Source organism: Pempheris klunzingeri, chromosome 7 (assembly GCF_042242105.1).
Source record: "Pempheris klunzingeri isolate RE-2024b chromosome 7, fPemKlu1.hap1, whole genome shotgun sequence".
Taxonomy (NCBI): domain Eukaryota; kingdom Metazoa; phylum Chordata; class Actinopteri; order Acropomatiformes; family Pempheridae; genus Pempheris; species Pempheris klunzingeri.
The window spans coordinates 1,137,019-1,155,865 of record NC_092018.1 but is presented as its reverse complement, the minus strand read 5'-3'; the positions used below and the strand labels follow the sequence as shown (position 1 = coordinate 1,155,865).

The window sequence follows — 18,847 nt, the reverse complement described above, 5'->3', positions numbered from 1 at the left end:
GATTTTTGACCCGGTTTAGACTTTAAATCTCGGTCCGTGGAGGTCGGCCGGTGCTGCCAGCAGAGCCCGATAAGATACTAACGAGTATCCGCTGCGTGTGTTTGTTTATCACCGCAGTCCCCGTCCCTGCTCCCCTCCCACCGCTGTCAGGGTGAGGAAATCAAGCACACACCGCTTCCGATAGCGACTTTCAAAGTAAAAGCCTCACAGTTCTTTAGTTTTTATTTGTTTTTGTGTTTTTTTTATAGTTTTTTTCACTATTCCTTTCGTCTAGAATGATATAATGATATAATGTAACTTAAAGTATTCACACAGGCAACGAAGACAGGTTATACAGAAATAAAATAGAAGAATAAAACTACTAAATAACTATAAAAGAATAAAATTATAAATACAACAGATTGACGTCCGAACAGCTTCAGCACATTTCAGGGATTATTAATTTAATGTTGGTGCTTTAATCTCTCTTTGTATACTTTAACAGATTTGATGCAAATGAACGCAGAACTAGAGCAGGTTTTAAAATTTGGTGTTTGTTTCCAGAATTCATCAAACGCAGAAGAATTGAAGAGAAAGTTTTTTATTTTATTATTGATAAATCATCTCTCATAATGTACTTTTACAAAGAACGACTACAAAGGAGACGTTATAAAACAGAATTTCTGAAACAAATCTTTCTGATGTGTTTCTAACATCTTAATTACTTTCATTAAGTAAAAAAATGTGAATATTGAAACCTTTTTTCTTCCAGAAATCAGGTTTGTTTACAGGTTTTGTTTAACATATGTATTAACTATTAAAACTATTTAATAATAAAGATATAACCGCAATACAATAAAGGATAGGGTTAATATGAAGAGATGAAGTAAAGGATAGAAATATACATAGATTAAATACACACACACACACACACACATATATATACATATACATACACATATATATATATATATAAGGCATATATGTATAAAGACGGGATATAAAAAGGGTTTGTAGAGAATTCAGTCATACATATTATTACATTTATATATTTCTACATGTACAGACCTGGCTGTCCTCTCTGTCTCCTACTGACAGCAGCAAGTTACGCCACTCATTTGAAAAAGAGCTTTATTTTTTAGGAGCCACACTACTTCCGGTCTCAGTCTAACTTTACACACACACACACACACACTGACAGGTCTGCTGCGGTGAGGACCCCCCCCCCCCTCCTCTATGCTCCCTGCTGCAGCAGTGAACCAGCAGTGGTCCAAACTTCATCTCTCTCACACAGAGTTTACAAAACAAGACAAAGTGCTGATGTCACTAATGAAAGAAGTGCAGTGGTTTAAAATCTAAACTTATTAATAAGATTTATTCATGTATGTTTGTCTGTTTGATACCTTGATGTGGACAGAAGTGGATGGAAGTCAATGAGAAAATGAGCCGACTTCTCTCCTGATTTATTTTAACATTTAAACATTTTCCTGATGAGTTTATGGTCTGAACCTGACCAATCAGAGGAGGGTCCTGTCTGAACCTGACCAATCAGAGGAGGGTCCTGTCTGAACCTGACCAATCAGAGGAGGGTCCTGACTAGACCTGACCAATCTGAGGAGGGTCCTGTCTAGACCTGACCAATCAGAGGAGGGTCCTGTCTGAACCTGACCAATCAGAGGAGGGTCCTGTCTGAACCTGACCAATCAGAGGAGGGTCCTGTCTGAACCTGACCAATCAGAGGAGGGTCCCGACTGAACCTGACCAATCAGAGGAGGGTCCCGACTGAACCTGACCAATCAGGGGAGGGTCCCGACTGAACCTGACCAATCAGAGGAGGGTCCCGACTGAACCCGACCAATCAGAGGAGGGTCCTGTCTGAACCCGACCAATCAGAGGAGGGTCCTGACTGAACCCGACCAATCAGAGGAGGGTCCTGTCTGAACCCGACCAATCAGAGGAGGGTCCTGTCTAAACCTGACCAATCAGAGGAGGGTCCTGTCTGAACCTGACTAATCAGAGGAGGGTCCTGTCTGAACCCGACCAATCAGAGGAGGGTCCTGTCTAAACCCGACCAATCAGAGGAGGGTCCTGTCTGAACCCGACCAATCAGAGGAGGGTCCTGTTTAACCCTGACCAATCACAGGAGGTCTTCATGGTGATGCCCGACAGAAGAACAGAGTCTGTGTTTGGTGGTAAACAGCAATTATTTATTGAAATGAAATTAAAAAGAATAAGTACCAGATCTATTGCATTATTGTAACATGTTTCTGGGGGGGGGGGGTTACTCTACAGCGTTTTTCTCTTGTAGGATGTCGTGAACACAAATATACAAGGAACATTCAGCTATCACAGATTGCACACCAGATACTGTAGTAATGCAGTCTAATACAAGACCACCGAAATAATCCAGGATTTCTCTTTTTTTTTTTTGCTTCTTCTTCTTCTTCTTCTTCTTCTTCTTCTTCTCTCGTTAGTCCTTAATCATTTTCCTTTAAGAGTACAAAAGTCCGCCCAGAGTTGGGGACACGATCTCCGGCTCTGTACACAAACCTGTCGGTCGGGACAACTCATCGGACAACACCTCCACAAAAAAAACAAAAAAACAGAACACAAAAAAAACAAAAACAGAATAAAACCAACAAAAACAGTAATATAATGCCGGGGACATGTACAATGCACTGACACAGAAAGTCAGCTGTGTTAATAGACATGCAACAAGTAACAAAACTTGCTGAAATCGCAATAATCATTAAAAAAATCTAAAACCAGTTATAATTGCATAAATACTTTGTACAGTTCATTTATCCGCTGTGAAATGCACCTTTCTGTTAAAATGACAACCAAAAACTGCATTCAATAAAAACCTGGTTCCTCTTCTCTCTTTTTTGTACACGTGAAGGTGCAAAGAAACCGTCTGATTGATAGAAGCCTCTTCAGCTGGGTGGCATGATTGCACGCTAAATTACAGTACGTAAATATGATATTAACGAGTGCATATTATCATTAGTATTAGAACATCAGGAGCTGTGTGTGTGTGTGGGGGGGGGGGGGGGGGGGGTATTAAAGTGGTTGTTTTTTCTCTTTCTTTACATGTTTGAGACTCTGTGAAGACGAAACCAACAGAGGAACGTTTTCTCTCTGGGGAGGAAAGAAAGCAGCACTTGATGCACAGCCGTTGCCCACAGAAGCACGAAGAAAACAACACGAGGATGAAGGCCGAGGAGGAGGAGGAGGAGGAGAAATCAACATGTACACGAGGACTCAAACACTCTTTACGTCCGACTGTTAGACGACAGCAGCAGCAGCCATCCAGAGGTGACCTGAAGCAACGGGGAAGAGTCACCTCTGTTGTTGCTAAGAAATGTCATTCTGGTGTTTTTGAACCTGAGCTGAGACTGTTATTCTAAATCTAGAAGGATCTAAAAGGATCCCTACAGAGATAGATCCTTTTGGTTTAACCACAAACAGCCGTTATATCGCTCTCTGCACACACACCAGACTACATTCACTAAAACAGAGATTTTAGAGAACAGGACACAGGAGCTGCTGGTCTGCTGCTGCCTCCATCAGTTAGTTTGTTTGTATTATTGTACGACTTTAATGTTTTTAAAGAAATTCTATGGATCTAAACTAAGGTGTTAAAACACCGAGGACACAGCAAATAGACCAGCAGCTCCTGTGTCCTGTTCTCTAAAATCCCTGTTTTAGTGAATGTAGTCTGGTGTGTGTGCTGTTTGTGGTTAAACCAAAAGGATCTTCCAGGTCTCTCTCTGTAGGGATCCTTTCCATGATGCTGTCACACACTTAGAATAACACTCTGAGCCTGTCAGTGGATCAAACAAGCTCTTTTAGTGGACCTACTGTGATCAGGTGCAGTTGTCCCAAAGGATCACGTTGCAGCCATTGCAGCCCGTTTGGTGTCTGCTGGCTGAGGTGATCTACTGGACCAGTTCCAACACTTTTACTACCTACCAGTCACTCACACACCAGGATATGAACAGATAGAAACACCAGATTCACCCTTTAAAATCAGAGCCAGGATGTTTGAACTGTTTGAGGGAGCTTTTGGCTGCTGCTCCTGCAGACTAACGTCGTCCATAAAGAACTGAGGATAAAGTGTGTGCAGTGCAACATTTACTGATCTGCTGTATTAATGCCACGGAGTCAGACTGAAAGTCTGCAAACGACACATCTGAACAGAAATCAATGAGAAATAAGGAATAAAAACCACCGAAACACAGTCAGAGTCCCTTTTTCTGTGTGCATTCAAAAAGCTGAGCAGCAACTAAACACGGAGTCGCGGTGGAGAATAAAAGTGAAGCGACGTTACGCGTCATCTTTTTTAAACCTAATTCATTCTTTCATTCTCTTTCACAGATGATGAACCCATGATGTTTCCTCTCTGTACAAAAAAAACAGGAAAACTCTCAAAGTAAACGGAGCGATATGGTTAAAAAACAAAACGTGTCCAGTCTTCAGACAGCAGCAACGACAATAATCACTCAGAGGGGAACTCAGATGATAAAGGACAGAACAGATGATTAAAAAAACAAAAACAAATCATCAGAAGTGATAAATCAAAACTGTTTGGCGATAAAAGGAAACGGCGACGTGATCAGAAACCTCTCTGACGGAGTGAATCACATTTCTGTAAACAACAACAACAGAAGTCAGATCAGGAAATGAAGAAGAAAAGAAGTGATTTTGCATAACGAGACCCACAGACGGTAGTTACTGACATTCCTCTTCCTCCTCTGGACTCGTGACGCAGACGACACACGATCGGTTTTGTTTTTTAAAGCCAGGAGTGGTTAGTCACATCGCTATGTTACAGGCGTTTCGTTTTTTTCTTCTTTTTCTCGTTGACCTTATTTTTCGTTGGGACTTAAAAAGGCCGAGGGACGTATTTACACTATCAACAAGTTTGTCACGTCGTGCGGTGGCGGCTGATTGACTCGATGACTCGATGACTCGATGACTCGAGCGGCGCCTCGTTTCTTCCTCCTTCGTCCCGCCTCCTGCGCTGAGCTCTGCGTTCCCTCCCGTCAGCGTGTTGCTGTGCGTGTGGTTACTGGACGTACGAGACAGCAAAGGAGTTTTTTTGTTGTGTTTTTTTATCTGTGTTTTCTTGGAGGGGGGGCGGTGTGGGAGGTGCTGAGGGAACGACGAGGCGGGTGGAGGAGTCCTCGGGAGGAGGCGGAGGCGGAGCTCAGTTTCTGCAGCCGCCGTCCTCGACGCTTCGCTCGTGCTGCAGGTTGTAGTAACAGTTCTGACAAACTCGCACCGGGGACGAGATCTTCAGCCGCCGGATCTCCGACTGGAAGCGACTGCACCTGCAAAACAAGACGGGACAAAAAACTGAATGTTAGACTGAAGTCAGGGTTTTTATATCGAAGTAATTAAGAGAAACAAAACTAGAATCACTGATAAACTTAACAGCAGACAAACAACAAACATGAAGATATATTTCATGTCCAAAAAGGAGCCGGAAGAGGAGAAAACTAGAGTCCATTTTATTTATAATCTATTACAGCTATAAACTCTGAGTAAGAAGAGAACTCTAAATGACTGGTAGGTACGCCAAACAAACCAGACTCCACTGACAAAAACGGTCATTTTAAATTGCAAACTTGGGGAGTTGAGGGTTTACCGCTGCCTCTATTCGTTAGTTTGTATGTGTTAACGTGTGACTTTGGTGTTTTAAAAGGTTAGTTTGGATCTGAACTCATGTTTTAAAACACCAAAGTCACATCAACTAGACCAGCAACTCCTGTGGTCTGTAAGGTAAAATGATGTTTTTGTCAATGGAGTCTGTTTTGTGGCTGCTGGCTGAGGGGTGATCTACTGGACCAGTTCCAACACTTTTAGTATCTACTAATCATTTAGACACCAGGGTACAAGTAGGGTCCAGGAGTTATTCTTTAAAGTCAGTTTGGCTTTGTGCCCCTAAAATAGGCGGAGCTATCACAGGGTCAATAAGTACAGAGGACACACATGTTAGCATGTAGCGTTAGCATGTAGCTTGGAGCCATAAAACTCTTCTATCAGGACCTGGTGGGAGCAGATCAGAGATCAGTGATGTGGGATTAAATCCTGGAGACACCGACTCCACAGCGTCTCTTTAGCAGAGTGTTTTTTTTGTGTGAGAGCTACTCTGGATGACGTCCTGCCGATCAGATCTATAACCAGTGAGACACTTCCTGGTGTGACGATGACCTAAAACCATCAGACACACGCAGCAGCTCGTCCCTCCATCAGCCGGTGACCGCAGAAGGTAGAGACGAGTGTGCCGGACTCACTTTTGGCAGAAGAGCTGCCCACAGTTCCTGCAGTGGTGGCGTCGCTCGGTGAGGGAGAAGCGAACCGTGCAGCCGGAGCAGCTGTCCACCACCTCGTCCTTCACCCAGTGGTCGGCCGCCGAGCGGCCCGGCTGGTCGCTGACCGACCAGCTGAAGACTCGACCGCGGCCGTCGCCCACCAGGATCTTACTGTGGTCCCTGAGGAGGGGGTTAAAGGGGGAGGAGAGGGGGAGACAGAGGGAGAATAATTCAGTTTGGACGTCCTGTTTGTGTTAAATACAACCTTCACATCTTTCTTTTATTTACAGCAACTACAAGGAGCTTTAAGTTTGGGGTGATGTTGGCGCCCCCTGTGGGTGAACAAGGAGGTGAATATTCAGTATTCAATAGTCATTAAACATATATTCCCTCTTGTTTTAACTGGTGCACGTCAGCAGATGAAGCAGCTTAATATTCAAAGAGTCTTCGCCTGATTCACAAAAACCATCAAATAGTATTTCTGCTTCAAACGTACATTTCACGGCTTGTTATCATGTAAAGTCTCCTAATCGAAGAGTTTGGTCTGAGCTGCTCTTCATGGAAAGAGTCGCCTCCTTATTCATGTTTCTGTTCCTCGTGTCCAGCACCACGGTTCACTTGTTTTCTACAACGGCTTCAGTAGTCTGACACGTTTATGGAGGCACATGGATCTGGACTGTTTCATAACCAGCTGAAAACTCCCACTGAAGGTCAGCAGTCTTACTTGGAGATGGCGAGGGACGTGATCTCGGCCGGGTGGGCGTTGTCCTTGCGATCAAACGCCGTGTGCATGGTGAGCTTGCTCCTGAAGACCAGCTGGCGCTCCCATCGGTAGCCTGAGGGCACAGAAACAAACACTCAGAAACACGTCGGTCCTTCGGGGTTTCTGATTGGAGGACGCGAAGCCGCCGACACCCACCGGCCCTCAGCTGGTTGTACGTCCGAGCCTCCATGGCGGACGGCTGGAGGGGCTGCGGCACCGAGCTCTGGCCCGGGTGGCCCGCATGAGGGTGAGGGACCTTGGTCTGTCCCTCGGAGTAGTTGACGAAGACGAAGCCGTCCTTCTCGTCGATGCTGAGGGAGTCTGACCAGCGGTGGGAGTCGTCGGAGCTGCTGTCCATCGACCACGAGGCTCCGGTCCGTGCTGACGGCCCTGAAAGGTTCTCAGACGGTTAGCGGGGGGTAAAAGGAACAAACATGGAGAGATGAAGGAGGAAATGAGGTCATACCGACCAATCAGAGGACGCTTCTTTACAGACTGATACCGACCAATCAGAGGACGCTTCTTTATAGACTGATACCGACCAATCAGAGGACGCTTCTTTATAGACTGATACCGACCAATCAGAGGACGCTTCTTTATAGACTGATACCGACCAATCAGAGGACGCTTCTTTATACAGACTGATACCGACCAATCAGAGGACGCTTCTTTATAGACTGATACCGACCAATCAGAGGACGCTTCTTTATACAGACTGATACCGACCAATCAGAGGACGCTTCTTTATACAGACTGATACCGACCAATCAGAGGACGCTTCTTTATACAGACTGATACCGACCAATCAGAGGACGCTTCTTTATAGACTGATACCGACCAATCAGAGGACGCTTCTTTATAGACTGATACCGACCAATCAGAGGACGCTTCTTTACAGACTGATACCGACCAATCAGAGGACGCTTCTTTATAGACTGATACCGACCAATCAGAGGACGCTTCTTTATAGACTGATACCGACCAATCAGAGGACGCTTCTTTATAGACTGATACCGACCAATCAGAGGACGCTTCTTTATACAGACTGATACCGACCAATCAGAGGACGCTTCTTTACAGACTGATACCGACCAATCAGAGGACGCTTCTTTACACAGACTGATACCGACCAATCAGAGGACGCTTCTTTACACAGACTGATACCGACCAATCAGAGGACGCTTCTTTACACAGACTGATACCGACCAATCAGAGGACGCTTCTTTACACAGACTGATACCGACCAATCAGAGGACGCTTCTTTACAGACTGATACCGACCAATCAGAGGACGCTTCTTTACAGACTGATACCGACCAATCAGAGGACGCTTCTTTACACAGACTGATACCGACCAATCAGAGGACGCTTCTTTACAGACTGATACCGACCAATCAGAGGACGCTTCTTTATAGACTGATACCGACCAATCAGAGGACGCTTCTTTACAGACTGATACCGACCAATCAGAGGACGCTTCTTTATAGACTGATACCGACCAATCAGAGGACGCTTCTTTATAGACTGATACCGACCAATCAGAGGACGCTTCTTTACAGACTGATACCGACCAATCAGAGGACGCTTCTTTACAGACTGATACCGACCAATCAGAGGACGCTTCTTTACAGACTGATACCGACCAATCAGAGGACGCTTCTTTACAGACTGATACCGACCAATCAGAGGACGCTTCTTTATACAGACTGATACCGACCAATCAGAGGACGCTTCTTTACAGACTGATACCGACCAATCAGAGGACGCTTCTTTATACAGACTGATACCGACCAATCAGAGGACACTTCTTTACAGACTGATACCGACCAATCAGAGGACGCTTCTTTATACAGACTGATACCGACCAATCAGAGGACGCTTCTTTACAGACTGATACCGACCAATCAGAGGACGCTTCTTTACACAGACTGATACCGACCAATCAGAGGACGCTTCTTTATACAGACTGATACCGACCAATCAGAGGACGCTTCTTTATAGACTGATACCGACCAATCAGAGGACGCTTCTTTATACAGACTGATACCGACCAATCAGAGGACGCTTCTTTATACAGACTGATACCGACCAATCAGAGGACACTTCTTTACACAGACTGATACCGACCAATCAGAGGACGCTTCTTTATACAGACTGATACCGACCAATCAGAGGACGCTTCTTTACAGACTGATACCGACCAATCAGAGGACGCTTCTTTATACAGACTGATACCGACCAATCAGAGGACGCTTCTTTACAGACTGATACCGACCAATCAGAGGACGCTTCTTTACAGACTGATACCGACCAATCAGAGGACGCTTCTTTATACAGACTGATACCGACCAATCAGAGGACGCTTCTTTATAGACTGATACCGACCAATCAGAGGATGCTTCTTTATAGACTGATACCGACCAATCAGAGGACGCTTCTTTACAGACTGATACCGACCAATCAGAGGACGCTTCTTTATAGACTGATACCGACCAATCAGAGGACGCTTCTTTATAGACTGATACCGACCAATCAGAGGACGCTTCTTTATAGACTGATACCGACCAATCAGAGGACGCTTCTTTATAGACTGATACCGACCAATCAGAGGACGCTTCTTTATAGACTGATACCGACCAATCAGAGGACGCTTCTTTATACAGACTGATACCGACCAATCAGAGGACGCTTCTTTATAGACTGATACCGACCAATCAGAGGACGCTTCTTTACAGACTGATACCGACCAATCAGAGGACGCTTCTTTATAGACTGATACCGACCAATCAGAGGACGCTTCTTTATAGACTGATACCGACCAATCAGAGGACGCTTCTTTATAGACTGATACCGACCAATCAGAGGACGCTTCTTTACAGACTGATACCGACCAATCAGAGGACGCTTCTTTATACAGACTGATACCGACCAATCAGAGGACGCTTCTTTATACAGACTGATACCGACCAATCAGAGGACGCTTCTTTACAGACTGATACCGACCAATCAGAGGACGCTTCTTTACAGACTGATACCGACCAATCAGAGGACGCTTCTTTATACAGACTGATACCGACCAATCAGAGGACACTTCTTTACAGACTGATACCGACCAATCAGAGGACGCTTCTTTATACAGACTGATACCGACCAATCAGAGGACGCTTCTTTACAGACTGATACCGACCAATCAGAGGACGCTTCTTTACAGACTGATACCGACCAATCAGAGGACGCTTCTTTATACAGACTGATACCGACCAATCAGAGGACACTTCTTTACAGACTGATACCGACCAATCAGAGGACGCTTCTTTATACAGACTGATACCGACCAATCAGAGGACGCTTCTTTATAGACTGATACCGACCAATCAGAGGACGCTTCTTTATAGACTGATACTGACCAATCAGAGGACGCTTCTTTATACAGACTGATACCGACCAATCAGAGGACGCTTCTTTATACAGACTGATACCGACCAATCAGAGGACGCTTCTTTACAGACTGATACCGACCAATCAGAGGACGCTTCTTTACACAGACTGATACCGACCAATCAGAGGACGCTTCTTTATACAGACTGATACCGACCAATCAGAGGACGCTTCTTTATACAGACTGATACCGACCAATCAGAGGACGCTTCTTTATAGACTGATACCGACCAATCAGAGGACGCTTCTTTATACAGACTGATACCGACCAATCAGAGGACGCTTCTTTATACAGACTGATACCGACCAATCAGAGGACGCTTCTTTATAGACTGATACCGACCAATCAGAGGACGCTTCTTTACACAGACTGATACCGACCAATCAGAGGACGCTTCTTTACAGACTGATACCGACCAATCAGAGGACGCTTCTTTATACAGACTGATACCGACCAATCAGAGGACGCTTCTTTATAGACTGATACCGACCAATCAGAGGACGCTTCTTTACACAGACTGATACCGACCAATCAGAGGACGCTTCTTTACAGACTGATACCGACCAATCAGAGGACGCTTCTTTATACAGACTGATACCGACCAATCAGAGGACGCTTCTTTATACAATCTGTGGTAATCTGTGTATCTGATCTGATCTGCAGAAGTCGACCCTGAAGCGTGGGCGCTGATAGATGGTCAGAGGAGGCGTGTCCTGGTTACCTCTGGGTCTGTGCACGGCGCTGCCCGGCTGGCTGCCTCCACCCGTCGAGGGGTTTCGCGGCGCTTTGGGCTCCTGGCTCAGACTGGGCTCGTCTCCGTCCGACTCGCTGCTGTCGTCGTCGCCGCCGCCGTTGTGGCTCTCGCCGCCTTCTGTGAGACGGAGAGAAGTTCAGCAGTGAGTTTACTGCACAGAGTACGACAGACCGTCTGCAGGCCGTCAGCTCTCATCTAATGGGACTCACCAATCTTCTCCTCACCGCAGCAGTCAGGCACATCAGGCTCCACCGGCTCTGGAGCAGGGGTTTCTGGGACTTGGAGGAACTCCATTCTCCAAAACTACAAGAAATATGTAAACAGAGGTTTGATTTGGATCGAAGTTCAGTGATATTAATCATGTAGTAATTAAAATAAGTGACGTGTTCAGCTGCTCCACGAGCTGATCAGGAGGCGTCAGGATCATTCACATCTGTTTTTCTGTCCTAATAAAGATGTTTACTTGCTGCCAGCTGAACTCTGCTCAGACTGATTTGATGCCGGCCTCCAGGTGTGTTTATCTCCAGGTCTGTTGTGTCATGTGACTCTCACTCACATGCTAATCAGAAGCTAGCATGCTAACATGCTAACGTGTGTTATTTTACTTTATCAAACAGGAGTTCTGTGTTTTCCTGCACTGTGACTTTTATTCCTGTCTTACTCTGTTTTATCTTCTATCGTCTCTGCTGTTTTATTGTATATGTTCTACATGTATATATGTTCTTCTGCACTTTAATCTACATATAAACTCGTCTTGTTTTGCCTTAAACCTGTGAAGAAGTGACAGAGGCTGAGATGTGACATTTGTTTGCTCTCTAACATAAAACAATAAACGTCATGGTTGGTAGAAACCCTGGACTAAGTCTCCGCTCCTCGTGGATCGGCCACAAAAAGGTGGATGCAGACCCTGAACGCTCGCCAACATCTTTAGAGATCAAAGCGGTCATGGTTACCCTGACGACGCCGTCCGAGTGTCCGGTGACGATGACGTTCTGTGTGTCCCACTCGTTCATCTCCGACACGCAGCAGCAGAGGATCTGCTGGCTGCGGCCCGTGAAGGTGTTGGCGCTGGCGATGGGGCTGCCGTTGATGCTCCACACGTGGATGTAGGTGCCGGCACAGGACACGATGTCCCCCTACACACACACACACACACACACACACACACACACACACACACACACACACACACACACACACACACACACACACACACACACACACACACACACACACACACACACACACACACACACACACACACAATGTTGGTCCATGTCTATCGTCCTGGAGTAAACATGGTGTTACTTGATTGGCGCTCCGGCCCACCGTCAGCTCGTTGATGCACAGAGCGGAGACGGGCGCCCGGTGTCCCCTGAGCTGCGTGACGAAGGAGAGCTTGTTGAGGTCCCAGATGATGCAGGTTCGATCCCGCGAGCCGCTGACAACGATGTGGTACGCCGACGACGCCGTCAGACACGTCACGGCGTCCGTGTGGCCCAGTAACGCCTGCGGAGAGTCAGACAAAGACCTCAGATGGACTCGACGATCTTCAGCACTTGTTAGATTGGAGGAGCTTCACCTGTCGGTGTTTGTGCTTTACCTGTTTGAGCGTCAGAGACTTGGCCCTCTCCTTTGAGGTTCCCGTCTCCCACACACAGATGGTGGTGCTGGTGCCGCCGGTGATGACCAGCTTCGGGTTTGGACAGATGGCACAGAGGATCTGACCCCACTCTGACAGACACTCGTACACAACCAGTGCCTGAAACAAGAGTGAAGGTCGACACTGGAGACTGGCTGGACTTCTGAGAGAGTTTACAAGTGTAGTGAGAGTACGACAATACATTTATTATCATTCTGGATGACGACAGAAACTAGAACTGCTCTTTTCAAACACACCAGACTCCATTCACAAAAGCAGTGATTTTAACTCACAGAACACAGGAGCTGCTGGTCTGCTGCTGCCTCCATCAGATAGTTTGTTTGTATCATTGTGAGACTTTGGTTTTTTAAAGAGTTACTTTGGATCCAACAAAATATTTGTGTAACACTCAATAACACAAACACACTGACTGATGGAGGCAGCAGCAGAGCAGCAGCTCCTGTGTCCTGTTCTCTAAAATCCCTGTTTTAGTGAATGTAGTCTGGTGTGTGTGCTGTTTGTGGTTAAACCAAAAGGATCTTCCAGGTCTCTCTCTGTAGGGATCCTTTCCATGATGCTGTCACACACTTAGAATAACACTCTGAGCCTGTCAGTGGATCAAACAAGCTCTTTTAGTGGACCAATCTACTGGATCCAATCCACCACAGAGGCCCTTAAAAGATAATGGTGGTCTGGTAAATTCAAATTTGATTCTACTGCAGTAACACATCAGAAGCTGTGCTAAAAACTTCTGTAATGGCTGCTGCTGTAAAAACTGAGGTGTGTTCCTCCACCAGCAGGGGGAAACATCGTCTCTAATAACCGCTCACATTCACTCGTCAGTTTCAAGGTGAAATGAGCAGGAACGCTCCAGCAGGAGTGGAGGCTGGAGATTAAAGAGCCTGTTATTAAACTGACCTTGTCAGACTCGTAGTTAGCCAGGCGGCAGCTCAGGTCAGCGTAGCCCCAGGCGAAGGTCTTGCTCCAGGTGGGGGGAACCAGGACTTTGTTCTGCTCCACGGCGAGGATGCCCTTATCGGTGCACACGATCTGCCCCACAGGCTCCTTCAGCTCTAGATGTGGTAACACAGAGAGACATCAGAGGACAGACAGCGCAGCCTCTACGTGTATTCAAGACTTTTTAAGGTCACAGTTTCAGCAAATGTGAAAATATAATCTGGGGGACGTTTAGTTCTACAGACTGGATTAAGACTTGTGATGGGATCTTCCAGAAATACACTTCAGTTTCTATACAAGAACAAAATTGTTCCACAGGAACATTTTACACGTATTCAAACAGAACATAAAATACACATGAGGGCGCTAGAGAATAAGAGTCTGGAGAGGGGCTTTTATTTTGAAAACGGAGCTGATTCTCTTTGCTGTCTGACTTCCTGCCGGGAGCGAATCTTTAGCGGAGCGCCGAGACGCTTCTGCTGGGATTTGAAGGGTTAACTAGAGCGGACGCCATCACAGCAGGCGACACAGACGCTCCTGGTGATCTATCAACAGTGTGGAGTGTTTGTGTACTGGTGTGTATTAATGTGTGTGTGTGTGTGTGTGTGTGTGTGTGTGTGTGTGTGTGTGTGTGTGTGTGTGTGTGTGTGTGTGTGTGTGTGTGTGTGTGTGTGTGTGTGTGTGTGTGTGTGTGTGTGTGTGTGTGTGTGTGTGTGTGTGTGTACCTTTGACAGGTGCCAGAGAGGGTCTGAGATTGTCCAGATGATGGAAGAAGATCTTGTCGCTGTTGGAGCTCGGAGGAAGGCTCGCCACGTCACCGTTGGCTTTACTGCGCACCCGTTTTGGAGGGTGGGGCTTCTTAAACAGCTGAAACACACACACACACACACACACACACACACACACACACACACACACACACACACAGTCAGGGCCGACAGAAAGGGAACATCAACCAGCAGTGGTGGTTTGTAAGTTTAAGTTTGTCCACTGAAGGAGAGATTGGGAGAATGGTCAGGCTGGATTCACGTTAACTAAAACCTACCTGACCAGGTGTTCATGAGGTAAAGTGACACACAGAGGCATTGATGGTTGATGGTTCTGTCACTGAATAACACTCTACTCTACAGCTACACTAGCAGCCTGTGAGACTGCAGGAGATAGTTCATAAAAACTGATGGATGGAAAATGGAGAACCAACTACTAGTGAGTAAAAACCCGTAGTAACATTATGACTAGTTATACTACTGTATTACTAGTATTACTAGTTGGCGGCGGTGGTTGAGTTAGTCCACTGTTAGCACAGTGTTCGGCCTGAATCGGACCTGTTTGGGGATTTGTCCGAAGTTGTTGATGAAGCCGATGGTGGCCGTCTCCTTCAGAGGGTCATTGATGTTGTAAATGTCCACCTGACCCTCGTAGAACAGGTGGTGGAAGACGTTGACCGCCTCCACGGCCGGCGGGCCCTGCTGCTTGTAGCCGAAGATCAGGTCGATCCACTCGTGGAGGTGAGCGGAGACGTAGTCGCACTCCAGCGCCTGCAGCCGGGCGGGAGGATGAGACAGAGGTTAAAGGAGAACTCTGGTGTTTTTAAACCTCCTGTTCATATCCTGGTGTCTGAATGACTGGTTATATCGCTCTCTGCACACACACCAGACTACATTCACTAAAACAGGGATTTTAAGCCCACAGGACACAGGAGCTGCTGCTCTGCTGCTGCCTCCAATTATTATATTCCATTGTGTTATTATGTGACTTTGGTGTTTTAAAGGGTCAGTTTGGATCCAACATAATATTGTGTAACTCACATTAACACAAACACACTAAGTGATGGAGGCAGCAGCAGACCAGCAGCTCCTTTGTTCTGTGAGCTAAAATTACTGTTTTTTCAATGTAGTCTGGTGTGTGTGCAGAAAGCGATATAACGTCTGTTTGTGGTTAAATAAGATATGTAAGAACAGGGCCCAGGTTTAGACAACAGCAGAGATATTCTTGACTGTGTACCCGATCACTTCCTACCTCTCTGTGGACTCTGATGAACTCGCGGGGGTCGCCCTTGGCCCAAGGTGGCAGGATCACGTCTCCCAGCTTGGTGCCATTCTGCTTGGCACCTGGTACATCAAACAACAGACGGCGGACAGAACATTAATATTCATGAGCTCGGTTATCTCTGTCTGTCTGACTCCTGTCCCGTCTGTCCACGCTGCCCGATAGATACTGACCCAGGTCGAAGTTGTTGGAGTTCAGCAAAAACTCGGGCAGATAGAAGAACTCGGGGATGAGCTCTTTGACGTCGGCCATGTTGTGTTTGGAGGCAGAGAGCCAGGCTTCACGCACACTGTGGAACATCCTGTCAGCCAGGTCAAAATGACCTCCCTGGTGATCACACACACACACACACACGATGGTTTGACATTAGAGCGCCATCTTTTGTTGGTCCCTTTATCAGCAAATGGCAAAAAGAAACAAATCTTATAACAGAGGAGGCAAAGAAAAGACACTAAAAATGCTGTTAATGTTTGTTTTTTGTTCTAATTCAGACTGAAAACCCATCATGAGACCTAAAACTATTTTCTTTCTAAATAAACCATTTATTTCACCGTGCCTCTGAGACACACCCCTCTGGGTTGCAGGACATTTGATAAAAGCGCCGACCAGCGAGGGGAAGGCAGACGACAGACGCAAACGTTCAGGAAAAAGGAGGAAAGTTCGTATCAAACCTGAAGTCTGAGGAAAATCTGAGTGAAGGGCTCCATCCGGACCAGATAGGAGGCCACGATCATGGCTGAGGAGTAGTGGGTGCCGTAGTGGTACGCCGGGGTCTCACCTGGTGGGACAGAAAACAACTAGTTCACTCAGACCACTCAGAATAAAGACATGACTGGGACACGTGCACGCAGCTCTGAGCGAGTAGTGACAACAAGAAATCAGACAGAAAACTGAGCTGAACTTATAAAACACGATCTTTACTCGGTGTCTCTTTAAAGTGTAAATGTTGGTCACTCAGTGGAGTTCAGACCGTCGCCCTGCGGTTCTGTTTGCCACCGAGAAAAATTAAGGCTCGTTTTTACAGCAGAAAAGAAATGAGCAACCAAAACAGGAAGAGGATAGCCGCATTATTTCCCCCAGTATTGATCGTTAATATATACAAGAAAATATATCAAAAGTTATAGAACCTTTACAGGAGCAGCCCAAAAATACACAGTTTGAGACTTGGCCAAAGAAAACAGAACAGACTAATAGACGATCTCAGTGAAGCTCCAGAGTTTCCTCTGTAATGTTTTAAAGTGTCTCATTAGGAGCTGAGCAGTTTGCTGCCTGATTAACGGAGGGGAGGATGAAGCTGGAGGAGTAAAACTACTAACGACCGACTTTCTGCCTCGTTGCCAGGGGCTGGTGAGCTAAAGGCTGTCACTCTAAAGCTAACAGCTATCACTCTTAGATGGCAGCAGCAGAGCAGCAGCTCCTGTGTCCTGTTCTCTAAAATCCCTGTTTTAGTGAATGTAGTCTGGTGTGTGTGCTGTTTGTGGTTAAACCAAAAGGATCTTCCAGGTCTCTCTCTGTAGGGATCCTTTCCATGATGCTGTCACACACTTAGAATAACACTCTGAGCCTGAGGCAATCTACTTCTTGTTTGACCAGAAAAAGCCATTCATCACTCTCTTCAAAGCCACCAGACTTCATTGACAAAAACACAAATTTTACATGGCAGTGGCTGGTCTACCACTGCCTCGATTGCTTAGTTGGTTTGTGTTATTGTGTCAATTTGGTGTTTTTATGGGTTAGTTCGGATCCATCACAGTTCTTGTATGACACAAAATAGCACAAACAAACTAACGGATGAAAGCATGACTCCTGTGTCCTGTTCTCTAGAATCCCTGTTTTAGTGAATGTAGTCTGGTGTGTGTGCTGTTTGTGGTTAAACCAAAAGGATCTTCCAGGTCTCCTCTCTGTGCCTCTATTGCCTTCACTTTGCCTCTATCATAGCTCAAACTGGGAGTCGGACTCTGTTGTTTCTTGCTTTAAACAGCTAGCGGTTTGTACCAGCGCTTCGACAAACCAGGAGGTTGAGATGAAAAGTTCAAAAAGTTGTCTATTGTCACTTTAGTTTGAAATCATAAAAGTTCTAGATCTTACCGTTGGGGTCTTCCCAGTCCTTGTACCTCTTCTTATACTGCGTCAGTCTGTCGTCCGTTTGGGCGCCCATCGGCTTGGCGAGGTTGCGGAACGTCTTGGGGTTGTTGAGGTCAAGTTCCTGGTTAACGTCCCAAAACACAAACGACACCGCCGTCACCAAAACAGGATCAACGAGCCAACTGATGGCACTTTTTCCTCATTAACCACCACTGATGTTTGTCCCCAGAACCTGCACTCACCTCTGAGTCGAAGTCGGCCAGGATCCAGGGGAAGACGGGATACTGCATCAGGTCGTTGTAGGATCGTCCGGCCAACGTGTTCAGATGCATCAGGTACTGGAAATTACTGATCTCTCCTCGCTGGGAAATAGACGGTGAACACATCAGTGAGACTGACAGCAGCTTTAAGGACGATTATTCTTTATCTAGTTTAAGGATAACTTCAGTATTTCTAACCCTGAAGTCCTATCTGTTCATATCCTGGTGTCAAGTAGGTAGTAAAAGTGTTGGAACTGGTCCAGTAGATCACCTCAGCCAGCAGCCACCAAACGGGCTGCAATGGCTGCAATGTGATCCTTTGGGACAACTGGATCACAGTAGGTCCACTAAAAGAGCTTGTTTGATCCACTGACAGGCTCAGAGTGTTATTCTAAGTGTGTGACAGCATCATGGAAAGGATCCCTACAGAGAGAGACCTGGAAGATCCTTTTGGTTTAACCACAAACAGCACACACACCAGACTACATTCACTAAAACAGGGATTTTACTTTGCACAAAAAGGGAGTTGCCGATCTACTGCTGCCTGGATCCGTTAGTTTGTTTGTGTTTTTGTGAGTTACACAAATACTGTGTTGGATCTGA

At 46.1% G+C, this 18,847-nt stretch overlaps 1 protein-coding gene across 1 annotated transcript in view; it reads right to left on the bottom strand.

The window, feature by feature from the left end:
* Positions 1 to 5,127: 5,127 nt before the first annotated feature.
* wdfy3 (WD repeat and FYVE domain containing 3) overlaps positions 5,128 to 18,847 on the bottom strand; it is a 99,189-nt gene continuing 85,469 nt past the window's right edge. Inside the window, exons 52-68 of the mRNA XM_070833309.1 lie at positions 18,227 to 18,346; positions 17,988 to 18,105; positions 16,571 to 16,677; positions 16,073 to 16,226; positions 15,870 to 15,961; positions 15,176 to 15,388; positions 14,576 to 14,717; positions 13,812 to 13,966; positions 12,855 to 13,013; positions 12,581 to 12,760; positions 12,205 to 12,387; positions 11,461 to 11,554; positions 11,219 to 11,368; positions 7,216 to 7,449; positions 7,021 to 7,132; positions 6,279 to 6,476; positions 5,128 to 5,312 (exon numbers count right to left, since the gene is read on the bottom strand). Of these exons, the coding sequence (XP_070689410.1) occupies positions 5,189 to 5,312; positions 6,279 to 6,476; positions 7,021 to 7,132; positions 7,216 to 7,449; positions 11,219 to 11,368; positions 11,461 to 11,554; positions 12,205 to 12,387; positions 12,581 to 12,760; positions 12,855 to 13,013; positions 13,812 to 13,966; positions 14,576 to 14,717; positions 15,176 to 15,388; positions 15,870 to 15,961; positions 16,073 to 16,226; positions 16,571 to 16,677; positions 17,988 to 18,105; positions 18,227 to 18,346 (2,535 nt within the window). The 3' untranslated portion in view covers positions 5,128 to 5,188. The remainder of the gene's footprint in view (positions 5,313 to 6,278; positions 6,477 to 7,020; positions 7,133 to 7,215; positions 7,450 to 11,218; positions 11,369 to 11,460; positions 11,555 to 12,204; positions 12,388 to 12,580; positions 12,761 to 12,854; positions 13,014 to 13,811; positions 13,967 to 14,575; positions 14,718 to 15,175; positions 15,389 to 15,869; positions 15,962 to 16,072; positions 16,227 to 16,570; positions 16,678 to 17,987; positions 18,106 to 18,226; positions 18,347 to 18,847) is intronic.